General features: G+C 45.2%; 1 protein-coding gene across 1 annotated transcript; it reads right to left on the reverse strand.

Moving 5' to 3' along the window:
- Nucleotides 1–8679: 8679 nt before the first annotated feature.
- On the reverse strand, nt 8680–11782 carry LOC144901166 (ras-GEF domain-containing family member 1B-B-like). Its single transcript, XM_078794350.1, has 12 exons — nt 11717–11782; nt 11517–11636; nt 11305–11442; nt 10516–10719; nt 10300–10362; nt 10089–10166; nt 9883–9985; nt 9642–9721; nt 9366–9557; nt 9080–9203; nt 8890–8928; nt 8680–8792 (listed from the first exon to the last, which is right to left on the reverse strand). Exons 1-12 carry the CDS (start codon nt 11780–11782, stop codon nt 8680–8682), a joined length of 1320 nt encoding a protein of 439 aa, XP_078650476.1.
- Between the last annotated feature and the right edge of the window lie 4583 nt (nt 11783–16365).

The following is a 16365-nucleotide window of genomic DNA, read 5'->3' on the forward strand; positions in this document are numbered from 1 at the left end:
TAAGACCAATATATGTTTGAAGGCGTTCCAGTAGGATAGAGTGATCGACAGTGTCGAAAGCAGCACTGAGATCAGGTAACAACAATATTGTAGATGTGTCACAGTCCATAGATAGAAGAAGATCATTTGTCACTTTTGCAAGGGCTGATTCAGTGGAGTGGTTCATCCTGAAAAGACTGAAAAGGTTCAAAAAGATCACCCAAAGCCATGTGGTCATTGAGCTGTTGTGCTACAATTCTTTCAAGGATCTTGGACAGAAATGGGAGGTTAGACACCGGCCTACAGTGGGAAATACTCCCGGGGTCGAGGGTTGTTTTTTTCAGCAGGGGTCGAATCACTGCAGTCTTGAAAGCTGCAGGCACAGTGCCAGATGAGAGTGATAGATTAATTATATTTAAGATTGAGGGGGCTAGAATTGGGAACAATTCTTTAACAAGTTTCCCAGGAAGCGGGTCAAGCAGACATGTTGTCTGTTTTGCTGCACTGACAAGTTTTGTAAGCTCGTCCAGAGATACTTCCTCAAAGTAGGAGAAACTAGTGGGACAGAGGATGGAAGTAGTCCCAGCAGTGGTCATGGCGGCCGACATGTTTAAACTGTCTGGCGGTAGGGTGTCCTTTATTTCCTTCCTGATGAGCTCAACTTTATTTGTGAAGAATCGCAAGAACTCGTCGGCTGAGAAAGGGGAACTACTAGGAGAGGTCCTCTTCTGGGTTAGCAATGCAACTGTGTCGAATAAGTATTTAGGGTTATTTTTATGGAGGTCAATTAGTCTAGAAAAATAGTTGTTTTTTGCCGCAACAAGAGCCTGTTTATATTTAGTCAGACTATCTCCCCATCGGAAGACCTCAAGTTTAGTTGCACGCCATCTGCGCTCCAATCTCTGACAAAATTGTTTCAGCCTTCGAGTTTCACCTGTAAAACCTTGGCATGGCCTGTAAACCTTTTGGCATGACACTTAAATCTCAAAGGTGCAACAGTATCAAGAGCTTTACATAACACCTTGTTGAAATCATTTGTAAGGTTGTCTATAGGGCCCTTACAGGAAGGGAAAGAGGAAACCACTGAGGGCAGTACCTCAGCAAGTGCAGTAGCAGTCGAAGAACTAATATTACGACTGCTAGAGCACTGGTTCCGGTCCAAGCGCTGGCATTGGGTCAAGATTTCAAATGTTATAAAATAATGGTCAGACACAGTGGTTATGTAAGGAAGGACTGTTACGTTGGAGGTCCTAATACCTCGAATTAAAACCAGATCCAGGGTATTACCACTGATGTGGGTTGGCTCATTAATTAATTGAACAAAACCAAAAGTATCGATTATTGTCTGAAAAGCCACACTAAGGGACTCTTCAGGAGAATTGACATGGATATTGAAATCACCCATGAGTACAATATTGTCTGCGTGGGTTACCAGGTCTGCAATAAATTCAGAAAATTCATCCAAGAAGCCCGAGTACGGACCAGGAGGACGATAGAGAAGTGCTAGATAAAATGGCAATGATGCGGTCGATCGCAAAACGAGGACCTCAAATGTTTTAATTTCAGATTTTGACCAAGTTCTGAGGTTAAGAGCAGATTCATGGATGAGGGCAACACCCCCACCTTTCCTATTAGGACGTGGAACCTGAGAACTCAAAAAATTAGTTGGAGATGCCTCATTAAGGGATATAAAATCGTTTGGTTTTAACCAGGTCTCGCAAAGACCGATTATGTTGAGATTATGATCTCTTATCAGATCGTTAATGAGCACAGCCTTTGAGGAGAGCGATCTAATATTCATAAGACCAATTTTCGTAAAGGTTGGCTGACTGAGGCTGTTCACTCCCAAAGAATTAATAGTAGTAATATTAACGAGATTGCTCCGTCTAGAACCCATGCCATATTTTGACTTGTTGTACACACGATAAGAAGTCAATACCATAGGGGTCTGATAGTTGTTTGTTGAATCATCATTAGTACAAGAGGGAGGTTCAAATTTATCACGAGGCCCTACCTCAGTAGAAGGCAAGACAGACTGTGGAGCATTTATGGGTTGTGAATCTGTATGCATAATATGTTGCTTTATTCTACAGAAAAGGGCTATGTGTATTGTTCAAGTCCGGCATAGCGCCAGTTAGCCATACCCTTACAGACTCCACACCCGTTCTAACAGGCTCGCTAATCACCTGTCCCCCGACTTGTTCTAGTGCAGGATGTCATGTGGGACTTAAACAGTAATCTATATTTCTGGAAAGGGTAAGAGCACCTTCCCCATTAGGGTGAAGGCCATCTCTACCAAACAGTCGAGGGTTCCTCCAGAAGGAAGGCCAGTTATCTACAAACTGAAATCCCTGTTCGTTACAGAAGCCAGCCAGCCACCGGTTTAGCGAGAATAATCTACTAAACCTCTCATCATTGCCTCTCGCAGGCAAGGGACCAAAGACAACTACTCGATGCCGACACATCTTTCTGGCGAGATTACAAGTCCTTGCTATGTTCCTTTTTGTAATCTCTGATTGCCTCATCCTAGTGTCATTGGAGCCGACGTGTATCACTATATCAGACAAACTAGTGTCGTTTGCTTTATGTCGGTGTTTGGACCTGTTGCGAGTCAGCTCCCTAAGGCTAGCTTCAATATCGGGTGCTCTGGCCCCAGGAATACACATTACGGTGGCTGGGTTCTTAAGCTTAATGTTACGGGTGATGGAGTCACCTATAACTAATGTGCGGGAGCCAGTAGACTGTGACATCGTGGGGCTTTCTAAGGGAGTGTAACTGTTATGCGTCTGAATTGGCTCACCGCGGTTAGCCGGCCGCTTAGGGCTAATGCTAACCAGACTAGTAGGTTGGCTACAACCTACGCTATCCGGTGTGCCCGCCACATCTATCGTTACGAAATTACTCTCCTCTAGTTGGCGGACACGCTCCTCCAGCAGGGAAAGCCTCTCAAGGAGGAGGGAACAGGAGTTGCAAGAAGCCATACTCACGTTTCTTGTTGATCGGCGAGTTAGTAGGAAACTTGAAGAACAACTCCGGTGACACCGCTGGAAGTCCAAGTCGACGGGCAAGCTTGGTCCAGTCAGTCGTTTTAGTTTAAGAAAAAAAATTGGTTGAGAAAAAAGTCTAGAAGAAAAGATCTGTTGAAGATCGGAATGAACGGAGCTAGCTTAATTTAACGAGCGCGCGCGAGAAGCAGTCTGTCAGCACAGGAAGTGACGTGTTATAAAACTATAATTGCAAAACTATAAAAACATGTTTTTTTTATTGTTGTTCAAATGTATTAACCGGGGGGAATGTTAACTGAGGTTCCACTATCATTATTTTGTCCTCATGCCACTCCTGCCTTGTTTTGTTTGTTGCCTTCAAACTCCTTGCATCACCGTTAGTGATTTATCCAGTTCTTTCCATGGCCCTCTGCAAAGCTTTTTGTTGTTGTATTTTTACCATTCATGGTTTTAGTACTTTATTTTTTTCAAGACACCATGCATCACTCTAAATTTATCTAAATTTTTTTTAAGTAATGAAGACTCTACATCTTGAGTTCTTGAGTCTTATTTGCAAGTATTTGTTCTCTGTGGTCCGACAGTTAAAAACTACCACACATACTGACATTCATTCCTTAAAATGCATGTTTTGGGCTGTGGAAGGTTACCATAGTAGGAAGAATAATAAACTCCATATGTATGTATCACTATTATATGAATTAAATGTACTTACTTTGTTGGAAATTCTGCCGGGTGTCTTAGTGGTGTCTGATATCTGCAGTCAGATGTTTCTGTGACAGATCAAAACCTGTTTGTGGTACAGTAAAGTCTCGTTATATCGATATCGGTTATATCGAAGTACTGCTTATTACGATACTATTTTCATTTCCCGGCAAATTTCTAGTCTTTTATGATATAATTAGTTCCGTTAGTACGATACCCGGTTATTATGATAATCCGGTTACTACAATGCCCTTTTCATCTCCCGCCAGCCAATTTGGTCTGCTTATATCGATACAAAAGCAGCTTAAATCAATCTTTGCTTAAGGATTTCAATACCAAAAAAGAACACAGCGAACGGCTGCTTCCAGTCAACTTTATTTTTCACACTTCCACCACCAGAGCACAGCACACACACCGATTCCCGCACTTCCTGGTTCACAGGTCATGCTCAACCCGCCCCACATAGCTGGCCAAACACATGCCTGCAACAGAAGAACCAACTGACATAGCATACACACCTATTCCAACGAAGACACAAGCGTACAAATACATGTATTTAATTGTGTTGTATTCAGATATCTTTTATCGCTTGCAATAATCACTGTTTTTCATATGTACATGCTGGCGTTTGTGGTTTCTCTCGTGTGTATAGAATCTATATACACACAGAAACCACGAACGCAGTTGGTTCTTCTGTTGCAGGCATGTGTTTGGCCAGCTATGTGGGGCGAGTTGAGCATGACCTGTGAACCAGGAAGTGCGGGAATCGGTGTGTGTGCTGCGCTCTGGTGGTGGAAGTGTGAAAAATAAAGTTGACTGGAAGCAGCCGTTCGCCGTGTTCTTTTTTGGTATTGAAATCCTTAAGCAAAGATTGATTTAAGATACTCGACATTGTTCTATGCTATAGAACAATGTCGAGTGCATTATTGCCCACTTTTAATGCAGTTCGGCGCAGCATCGGATATATCGACAGTCCGGTTATATCGATATTTTTTTCCGACTCCCGACAATATCGATATAACGAGACTTTACTGTATTTGTGTTGGCCCCTGCTGTGCGGCCTACCCCCCGCCCCCCACTTCTCTCTCTCTCTTTCTCTCTCTCTGTTTAGGTTACTGCAATATCTGATGCAATACCAATACCTAATGCAGGTGAACTCCCGATAAACAAGATCACAGCAGAGGAACCAGAGTACTGACACAGACATCAGTGTTGTTACTGAGCAGGTCTACAATAACTAAATTGAAAGCTTTTAAAATAAAATACGAATAGAAAATACTTATCTTCTACAAGATGGATGGATGGATTCTATATTATACTCCTACTGCACTGATATCATGGCTCAGTCCATCCCCCCAACGCATTCACTTCAAAATTCTTCTCATCACCTACAAAGCCCTCCATGATCTGACCCCCCATATCTCACAGACCTCCTCAATCCACATAATCCCCCGCGTCCCCTTCGCTCCTCAGACTCAAACCTCCTGGCACTCCCCTGTAAGACCAAGCTCCGAACCTGGGGAGACAGAGCCTTCTCCATCGCTGCCCCCACCCTCTGGAACTCTTTGCCCCATTCACTCCGTGCTTGCCCTGACCTTCCCACCTTCAAAAAACAACTCAAAACCCACCTCTTTAAATCTGTTTTTAATGTCTAACCTTTTATATCTGACTGCTGTGCCCCGCCCCGCTTTTACTCATTTTTTAACTGTACTCATGTTTTTACTCATGTATTAACCAATGAATGTTGTATTTTGGTGTGTCTTTTATTCTGTTTACTTGTTTACTTGTTACTCTTTCGGTCTTGACACAAAGCTCATGACCATAGGTGAGGGTGGGAACATAGATCGACCGGTAAATTGAGAGCTTTGCCCTCCGGCTCAGCTCTCTTTTCACCACGACGGTCCGGTACAGCGACCGCATTACTGCCGAGGCTGCACCGATCCATCTGTCAACCTCACGCTCCCACTTTCCCTCACTCGTGAACAAGACCCCGAGATACTTAAACTCCTCCACCTGGGGCAGGACCTCATTCCCAACCCGGAGGGAGCACTCCACCCTCTTCCGACTGAGAACCATGGCCTCTGATTTGGAGGTACTGAGTCTCATCCCAGAAGCTTCACACTCAGATGCAAACCGTCCCAGTAAACGCTGAAGGTCGCAGCCCGAAGAAGCCATAAGAACCACATCATCTGCAAATAGCAGAGATGAGATTCTAAGGCCCCCGAACTGGACTCCCTCAACACCTTGGCTGCGCCTAGAAATTCTGTCCATGAAAATTGTGAACAGAATCGGTGACAAAGGGCAGCCTTGGCGGAGGCCAACGTTTAAACAGGCTCGACTTACTACTGGCAATGCGAACCAGACTCCTGCCCCGTTTGAGGCTGAGGAGTGTGATCCCCCTGTAGTTGGAACACACCCTCCGGTCACCCTTCTTGAAAAGGGGGACCACCACCCCGGTCTGCCAGTCTAAAGGTACTGTTCCCGACTTCCATGCAATGTTGAAGAGACGTGTCAGCCAAGACAGTCCCTCAACATCCAGAGCCTTGAGGAATTCTGGGCGGAACTCGTCCACCCCGGAGCTTTGCCACTGAGGAGCGTCTTAACGACCCCAGATACCTCAGCCACAGTGATGGCACTGTCCACGTATGTGTCCTCAGGCTCTGCTTCCTCTATGGAAGGTATGTCAGTGGGATTGAGAAGGGCCTCAAAGTATTCCTTCCACCGTCCGACTACATCCCCAGTCGAGGTCAGCAGGCCCCCGTCTCCACTGTAAACAGTGTGGACTGGGCACTGCTTCCCTTTTCTGAGGCGCCGGATGGTTTGCCAGAACCTCTTCGAGGCCGACCGAAAGTCGTGCTCCATGGCCTCACCGAATTCCTCCCACACCCAAGTTTTTGCCTCGACAACCGCCGAAGCCGCAAACCGTTTGGCCTGACGGTACCTGTCAGCTGCTTCCGGAGTCCCAAAAGCCATCAAGGCTCGATAGGACTCCTTCTTCAGCTTGACGGCAGCCCTGACCTCTGGTGTCCACCATCAGGTTCGGGGCCTGCCGCCGTGACTGGCACCGACCGCCTTGCGGCCGCAGCTCCAGTCGGCTGCCTCAGCAATGGAGGCACGAAATATGGCCCATTCGGACTTAATATCCCGGTTCTCCCCCGGGATGCAGGTGAAGCTCTGCCGGAGGTGAGAGTTGAAGACTCGACGAACGGGAGACTCTGCCAGACGTTCCCAGCACACCCTCACTACTCGTTTGGGTCTACCAGGTCTGTCCAGCATCCTCCCCCGCCATCTAATCCAACTCATCACCAGGTGGTGATCAGTTGACAGCTCAGCTCCTCTCTTCACCCGTGTGTCCAGAACATGCGGACGCAGGTCTGATGATACGACTACAAAGTCGATCATAGACCTGCGGCCTAGGGTGTCCTGGTGCCAAGTGCACTTATGGACATCCCTATGTTCGAACATGGTGTTAGTTATGGACAAACTGTGGTTCGCACAGAAGTCCAATAACATCACACCGCACGGGTTCAGATCAGGGAGGCCGTTCCTCCCAATCACGCCCCTCCAGGTCACACTGTCATTGCCCACATGGGCGTTGAAGTCTCCCAGTAGAACGACGGAGTCACCACCCCTCTGATGGACTCCAAGAAGGCCGGGTACTCCGAACTGCCATTTGGTGCGTACGCACAAATGACAGTCAGGACCCTTTCCCCAGCCCGAAGGCGAAGGGAAATGACCCTCTCGTTCACCGGGGCTGACTCCAACACAGAGGCACCAAGCCGGGGGGCTATTAATAAGCCCACACTAGCTCGCCGCCTCTCCCCTGCAGCAACTCCAGAGTAGAACAAGGTCCAGCCCCTCTCGAGGAGTTTGGTTCCGGAACCCAAACTGTGGGTCGAGGTGAGTCCGACTATGTCTAGTCGGAATGTCTCAACCTCTCGCACAAGTTCAGGTTCCTTCCCCACCAGTGAAGTGACATTCCATGTCCCAAGAACCAGATTTGGCCGCCGAAGACCAGGTCGCCTACGCACCCGCCCTTGACCGCCACCCAACACACATTGCACCGGACCCTTATGCTTGCCCCCGTAGGTGGTGGGTCTACGAGGGGGAGATCCCGTGTGGCTTCTTCGGTCTGGGCCCGGCCGGGCTCCACGGGTGAAGGCCCGACCACCAGGCGCTCGCCTGCGAGCCCCTCCCCCGGGCCTGGCTCCAGGGTGAGGCCCCGGTATCCCACATCCGGGCGAGGTACGTTGTCTCCTCTCGTTCTTGCTCATATGGGTCTTCTGAATCACTCTTGGTCTGTCCCGTCACCTCGGACCTGTTTGCCTTGGGAGACCCTACCAGGGGCATATAGCCCCAGACAACATAGCTCCTCGGATCACTCGGGCACTCAAACCCCTCCACCACGATAAGGTGGTGATTCACGGAGAGGAACTTCATGTTGAGTACGATAAATAAATAAAAAAATTAATGAGGAACTGCTAACATGTTTATCATGTTTATATGGCTACTATATTGGATAATACAAATGTAAAGGTGATTATATGGGTGTTATTTAATATTTAGAGGGTTCTAATAATGTTGCACGGCGGACAAATGGTTAGCACCTCACAGCTAGGAGACCCGAGTTCAACTCCACCCTCGGCCATCTCTGTGTGGAGTTTGCATGTTCTCCCCGTGCATGCGTGGGTTTTCTCCGGGTACTCCGGTTTCCTCCCACATTCCAAAAACATGCTAGGTTAATTGGCCACTCCAAATTGTCCATAGGTATGAATGTGAGTGTGAATGGTTGTTTGTCTATATGTGCCCTGTGATTGGTTGGTGACCAGTCCAGGGTGTACCCCGCCTCTCGCCCGAAGACAGTTGGGATAGGCTCCAGCACCCTGGTGAGGATAAGCGGTAGAAAATGAATGAATGATTTCTTATGAGAAAAATCTATTTGGTTAGCATCCGTTTTGGTTTGAGTAAGACCTTTTGGACTGAAACCATGGCCTCAGAGTCTCATCCCCAAAGCATTTAGATGAATAAAATTATCTGCCCCAATGGCTGAGCAGAACAAAAGTGAGTGAGCATCCTGAATGATGCTGGACTGATGGGACAGAGGATCTTCAGAGAAAGAAAGGAATATAAGAATGGTTTTGAATGGTTTATTGTTTTTTCTTTTTTTTTAATTTTTGTGTAAGGAACCCCCAAAAAGATGGACGGCTGTCCTTCACGATGCCTTCAGAGATCAGATGGAACTCTGCAGAAACAAAACACCACACATAACTTTAACTAATTGTCTCATGAAAAAATAATACATTCATCCCTAATCCACATGCAGTCATTTTTATCCATATAATGTACATGATAAAGTATAAAACAAGACAAGATATAACAGCGGGTTGATTTACCGTCTTCGGTGATGATCGGCATGGTGATGAGAAACTGAAGGATTGTCTCATCTCTGTGGAATGGGCATATGGCCTGACGCCAGAGCAGAAACTGGCTGATCGGCTTTGTAATATCCTCCAGTTTCTGAAAAAAAAGAAAACACATTTGAGTCAAATCTAATCATAGCTACCTACACTTACATACACTATACTCATCCATATTTTATTTATTACATTTGTGTGGTTTATTTGGTTAAAGTACAGATTAATGATGAAAACCGAGGTGTGTGTTTAATTGTGTACCAACCTCAAGGTTGATGTGTCCATTAGGAAGCCTGCTAGCACAGCTTTCATCCAGGAAGAAGATGTCCTTCATGAGAAGACAGAAGAAAGGAATGACAATCTTCTCCTGGGTGCTGTCAGCAGTGTTGGACATCTCAGTGGCGTCATGGAGCGCAGTGCGATAGTTCTTGAAGTTATAGGATGGGTCCATCAGGTTCTGAGACAACCAAGAATAAGGCAATGATAGTGTACTGTGTCCTCCATGATGGTATTTAGTATTTGGTCATGTGATTTTTCTCACCACTAAGGTTTTAAACCTGTGAGTGTTGTCTTTATTCCAGGTCTTTTTCAGCTTGGAAATACAGTTCATGTTCATCCCCGCTGAAAGGTAGAATCACAGATTTAGTGACACACACAAAAAGAGTCCATCTGTGCTTTTTTGTAAGACAACAATACTTCACTATCAGGTCTAGAAAAAGAAAAAAGAAAAACTCAAAAGCTGGAACAAAAGGCAGCAGAGTTCATGGTAAAAAAATACTCACCAATGATGGCCATTAGGGAGTTGAAGTTTCCAATATCCAAACACTGCTGAGCCACATCGATGAAGAACTTGACCACTCCATCTCTGTGTTTCTTCTTGGTCGGCTGCAATGCCAGAACACGAATAAGTCACAGACTCCTAAACAACCCGTATGGAGCGCCATGAAATCTTTACAAGCTGACTAAATGCAAACACCAGTGAACATACCATACAGATCTCAGTAGCCACAAGGGAGCTCAGTCTGTTGAACCACCTCACATAAGCCTCAAGGTTGCTGCCCTGACACTGAAAACATGCACATGAGAGACAAAAAAGACCAACACACAAACACCTGTAAGTCAGTAAGTAGGGAAAATTGGGCATGTAATGTTTTAAGTCCAGACACACACAGACATAATAACTGTCACTGCACATCTACCTGAGGGTTCTTCACTGCAAATGATTGGGTGAACTCCTCCGGCCCGATCAAACTCATCCTGTCCTGGAAGAAAAAGAATCAGCAATAAAAGTTAAATGGTGATGAAGGAAAATCTTCAAAAGTTGTATTTGTACACCACAACCACATATTTACTATATGACTAAAGGTGTGGTTAGTGTACAATATCATACTATGGAGTCCCAAGTAAGTGCTTACTATTTCAATGTGTGTGAGCTGCTGGGCGAAGATGATGGGGTCATCGCACATGCTCAGTATGCCGCTTCTTTCCTCCGGTTCCGGTGAGGCAGGATGCTCGGCTAGCATGGAGTTTAGCACAGCGAATTCCTCTTCATATTGGATGAGTGTTGACTTGCTTTTCAGAAGACGGTCAGTCGCCTGCTGTATGTCTCGTAATGAGTACTAGTGACAAAAAGAAAGGGAAAAAATAAATCATATGAATAGAAAGTGATGACGAGTGAACTGTGTGTCAGTGCCATTAGCTGACCAAAAGACGCATATGCACCATCTAGTGAACAAAATGAGTTTAGCGCCCTCTAGTGGACAGAACAAAAAGTAGCATCAGTGCAGTCCAATGGAATTGAATGGGGATTTACAGCTCTATAATATAGTATATAATATAGTTAGTGTCATCTAGTGTGGTAATTTTCAACCACTGTGCCGTGGTGCACTAGTGAGGAATTATCACTTTTTTTAATTAACATTTATTAACAATTTTCTGCAAATATTATGTAATTGTCTAGTGTCCGTGGTGTAACGACTGCCCGAGCAATGTAATATTCGTCCGTGTGGGAACACGAAGCTGATTGCATCGTTCCTACAATAGACTAGTGATGCACGTGAGAGGTCGTGGCGACATTTTGTAACATTTTGGGTTAGTGATGTGCCGCAAGATCCCCCCCCCCCCCCCCAAAAAAAAAGGTGTCTCAGGAAAGGTGGAGAAACACTGATCTAGTGTTTGATGTACGGAGGAAATGTGACACTAACCTCGTCCACGCCAGCTACATGATGTGTTATATCTCTGAGAGAACGCATCATCCGCTCATCGCTGAAGTCGTGTGGAAAGGCCTCAGTCCACTCAGTCATCAGCTGCACCAGCTTCTTCGCCTCTTCGTAGAGACGTATCTGAAGAAACATCAAATGTAAGCATAAATACCTTGTCAGTTATTACAACTTGTTGTCAGTTGTAATCTACAGACCTGATCTAGCAGGTCATCTCCAGAGCCCTGCTCCAAACACAAGTGGCAAACTCGTGTCATTAGATCATAGGGCTGCAGGAAGAGACGTGAAGTCAACAGGAAGTTGAAGGCGTACGGCTTCTAATGATGTGAAGGACACAGAAGGGGATGGTGAGGACAAGTGAGGCTGACAAGTGCATTGACAGAAAGATGGAACTCACATCAGGGTAGTAATCCATGTGTTGGATCAGCGCCTCAAGAGATGCTGAAACCAAATTGTTTGCCATTTGCCTGTAATTGAACATGTTCACCTGCAAACAAGACAATAAACAACAAAATATTATTTTCATTCTCGAAGTCAACGTGTAAGTAAACAAGTGCAAGTTAGTCGTTATATTTCATATTATAATTAACACGTTACTACACACAAATCACACGTTACCAGCCTGTAAAAATTAACAAAACTAACCAACAAAGCAGAACATCTAATATCAGCAAATTGTTTTACGATGTATTTCTTTTAAGCCGTGCGTTTTATTTTTTCCAGCGTACCTGTCCAATGATGCAGCTCAACGTTCCGTTAGCCGTTAGATGAAAATTATTTATTAATTGTTCGTTCGATGTACTTTCCACCCGATTGACGTTATTTTATCTTTATTTTTTTACAATAAATACACAAAACTGTGTTACAACTGGAACTTTATGCAATTAGACAATTAGAAAATCGCACTCACCATCGCAATGATGCAGTTCAACGACGTTAGAAAGTATCCTGTCGATGTATTTTTTCACAAAAAATCCAGACAAAACAAATCAATCTTCAAGCAGGTTGTTCGTGATGCTGTCAGATCCCTTGGGTGTTTACCCTCCTGATATTTCAAGCACAGTAAACTTGATTTCTGGAGGCCCGATAAACCTGACCAATCAGGGCCAGGTGAAAAGTCTCACGTGGGATCAAGGGGACCAATCGCAGCAGAGTATGTCAACTGTTCAGTTGCTGCCATCCATCCATCCATCCATCCATCCATCCATCCATCCATCCATTTCTATACCCCGTAAAAAAAATAAAAAATAAAAAATGTTGACTATAATTATTTGAATTATTATCTAGTTATCTATCAATCGAATGGTTGTTTGTGTACATGTTTAAACGTTAACATTATCTAATAGCATTATAGAGGAGAAATAACCCATATATTCATGGGAATTTCTTTTACAAATATTTCTACCTTAAATAATTCATTAAAACTACAGGCGGCACAATTTTAATGATAAATTATGAATTGATTTAAAATCACGAAGAACTAAAAAAGAAGGTGGTTTTAAGAAGCGTTAAAACAAAATGTAGCAGTTGTCATGCAATGCTATGAATGTCATTGCTAATATTTGATCAATGTAGACATTTACTTGTCCTGATCCCCTTGCCCTGCTGCGATTGGTCCGCTTGGTACAACGTGGTCCCACTTCTGCGCTATGATTGGTCAGGTTTACAGGGCCTCTGGAAGTCAAGTGGCGGGTTGCTTGCTAGCAACGGATAACCTGCTGAAATCACTTTTGTGTGGCTCGTGAGTGACAGAAGTAAAAAAAAATAGACCGTTTTAATTTCTGACGGTTCACCGAACTTAATTCAGCTATATCACTCGAAAGGTCGGTGTGATTTGAAAAATTGTTCTGTTAAATAACGTCCCAGTTTTAACTTCCGATACAGTTTTACATATTTGTCGTTAAGTGTACTTAACGTCGCTCAGGTGGAAAGTGCATCGAACGAACGGCTGTGTAACGGCTAATGGAACGTTAGTGTACTGTAAGAAATAAAACCCCTAAAACTTTGAAATTCTTATTATTAGTAGTAATTTTCTTGATTATGAGCTGAGATTTCATATGTGTTGAATTAGCGTGTGTGTTTATTGTGTTTTTTTTTTGCAGGTGATCATTCCAGTTACGAAGAAATCCCTTGAGGAAATGATCCATCACTTGGATTTCTTCCCTGATGTGAGTTCCAAGCAGTCATTGTTTTGTTTTTTTTATGCACTTGCAATCTCACTTGTCTTCAGCATCCTGTTCTGTGTCCTTCACATCATCAGAGGTCAGACATCTTCAACTTCCTGTTGAGTTCACGCCACTTCTTGCAGCCGTACGAGCTAATGACACCAGTTTGTCACCTGTGCTTGGAGCAGCAGCGCTCTGGAGATCATCTGCTATCAGGTAGGTGGATTATAAACACACACACACGCATAATATTGCTGACATGTTGACACTTTTGTGTGCAAACATTTTAAACACATCTTCACCAATTAAACATTTCACCTTCATGCTAATCTTCGATTGCAAACATTGATTTTTTTGTGCCCAATAGATGGTACTAACATACCTCTTTCTATCCACTAGATGGCACTAACTGCTGTCATTTGGCATACACTACATGACAGCTGCCATGCTGGATTCAATCCACTCGATGGCACATTTATCTCTGTTCGGCCCATTAGACTGCACTGATACTTTTTATTTTGAGAAGGTACTGACATGCCTCTCCACTGTTGGCAAAGTCATTATCACACAATTTCTGTCCACTAGATGGCACTAACACGTCTCATTTGGTCCACTACATGGTGCAGATGCTTCTTTTGGTCAGCTAATGGCACTGAAAAAGTCACTTTCTATTCATATGATATATTTCTTCCCTTCCTTTTTGTCACTAGTACTCATTGCGAGACATACAGGAGATGCCCCACCGTTTTATGAAACGCCAGTCAACACTCATCCAATATGAAAAGGAATTCACTGGATTTTCTACGCTGAAAAAGTCCTGGAATATAAAGACAGGAGAAGATTGTCATTCCTTTCTTCTGTCTTCCCATGAAAGACATCTTCTTCCTGGATGAAAGCTGTGCTAGCAGGCTTCCAAATGGACACATTAACCTTGAGGTTGGTCCACAATTAAACACACACACACATTGACTTAGTGACACATTAAGAAATAAATGAGTAATCACAATGCTATGATGTAACAATGCCACCTTGTGGATGTGTATAGCACACAATTGCTTGTGTACAGTTGTCCCTCATTTATAACGTAGAATTGGTTCCAGACCAACAATAAATTAATTTCTATGATAATGTTAATAAATGGATAGACCATAGAAAAACATGTTTATGACTTTCTAAATATGTTATTTAAACATCATTGGAGACCTGTTGACATGAAATAACACCTCAATAGTCACCTTACCACTTAGCCTTGAATTTATTTGTTCTTAACTTAACTTCATGCAGTGTTAAAGGGGACCTATTATGCTTGGCCCTTTGTATTGTATAGAGTGATGAAAAATTATTATAACATATTGAAAACTTCATTTAAGCTGTCCATTGTCTTGTATTTGGGTGAACCATGTAAACATTTATTATAGTTAATATTTAAGGTATGAACATTTGTATGAATCAGTTGTCTGTACATTTAATCAAAATTGGATCAACCCAATCAATATGATGATATGCTAAGAAGTTCTCTATGTATTTATATATAAATATAAGTAGTATGGACTTTCGCCAAGGCTGCCCTTTGTCACCGATTCTGTTCACAATTTTCATGGACAGAATTTCTAGGCGCAGCCAAGGTGTTGAGGGAGTCCAGTTCGGGGGCCTTAGAATCTCATCTCTGCTATTTGCAGATGATGTGGTTCTTATGGCTTCTTCGGGCTGCGACCTTCAGCGTTTACTGGGACGGTTTGCATCTGAGTGTGAAGCTTCTGGGATGAGACTCAGTACCTCCAAATCAGAGGCCATGGTTCTCAGTCGGAAAAGGGTGGAGTGCTCCCTTAGGGTTGGGAATGAGGTCCTGCCCCAGGTGGAGGAGTTTAAGTATCTCGGGGTCTGGGTGGCGTGTGAGGATGGGGAGCATGCTCCTCGGAGTGGGGCCTGCTGGGGGGGCGGTGCTCTTCCGGGCGTTTGGGTGTCTGCTGCCACTGGTCCTATGCTCTGCTGCATCGCTGTCCCTGTCTTTGCCCATCCCCAGTCTTGCCTTATGGCTCGTCGGGGATGGTTCTCCGGTACGTGGGTAGAGCGCTGCTGGTTCTGGGGGCGGAGGGGGGGTTGGCCCTCCCGGTGGATGGTGGGGTCCGTTGGTGGCCTTGTGCTGGTCTTTACTCCTCCGCTCTGGTGCTTGCCCTCCCCATGACTTGGAGCTATGGCTCTCCCTCACGGGGGTGAGCTACCCGGCGGGTGTCGGCTGGCGCGGTGGAGCGCCTCACCACTCGCCTGCTCGCCCCCTCCGCTTGCTCATGTGCGGGCCTCCTCCCCTCACCCGCTCCTTTGTCTGCCACACTGCCGTAGCCCTGATGCCGTGGTCGAGGGGAGTCTGGAGGTGCTATGCCTTGGCGGTCCATACCTCCCTGGGCTCGGGGCCTGGTTGTGGGTCTGGGACCCCTGGGTCCCCCGCCCTGTGATGCCCCGGACGCCCCACCCGGGGACGTCCACAGTGTGTGCTTGCGTGTGTGTGTATTGAGTGGATGGGGTGTGCGCGTGTGTCTGAGATTATTTTATGTATTTATTGTTTTAAATACTGAGATAAATAATGATTAGTTTTATTATAATTATATATATATATATATGTATGTGGGTGTGTGTGTGTGTATATGGCCATATAGATATACGGGAGGGGGGGCTCTGCGGGGGTCTGGTGCAGGGCGTTCCATCTCTACCGCCCGGTCCTCCATGGGGCAGTGTGCCCGGGCCTCTTCTGTCCTGGCCGGGGCGGTCCTATGTCAGTGGTCAGGCCTCGGGTTACCTGGGGCGGGCCGGGTTCTGCTTCCTGGGGGTGTGTGGGGGGCGGGGGGCGGCGCCTCCGGCCGTGGACGGGCTCCCTTCCGGCTGG

The sequence above is a fragment of the Doryrhamphus excisus genome, linkage group LG10 (genome assembly GCF_037039965.1).
Source record: "Doryrhamphus excisus strain RoL-2023G ecotype Guam linkage group LG10, RoL_Dexc_Guam_v1.1, whole genome shotgun sequence".
Classification (NCBI taxonomy): Eukaryota; Metazoa; Chordata; class Actinopteri; order Syngnathiformes; family Syngnathidae; genus Doryrhamphus; species Doryrhamphus excisus.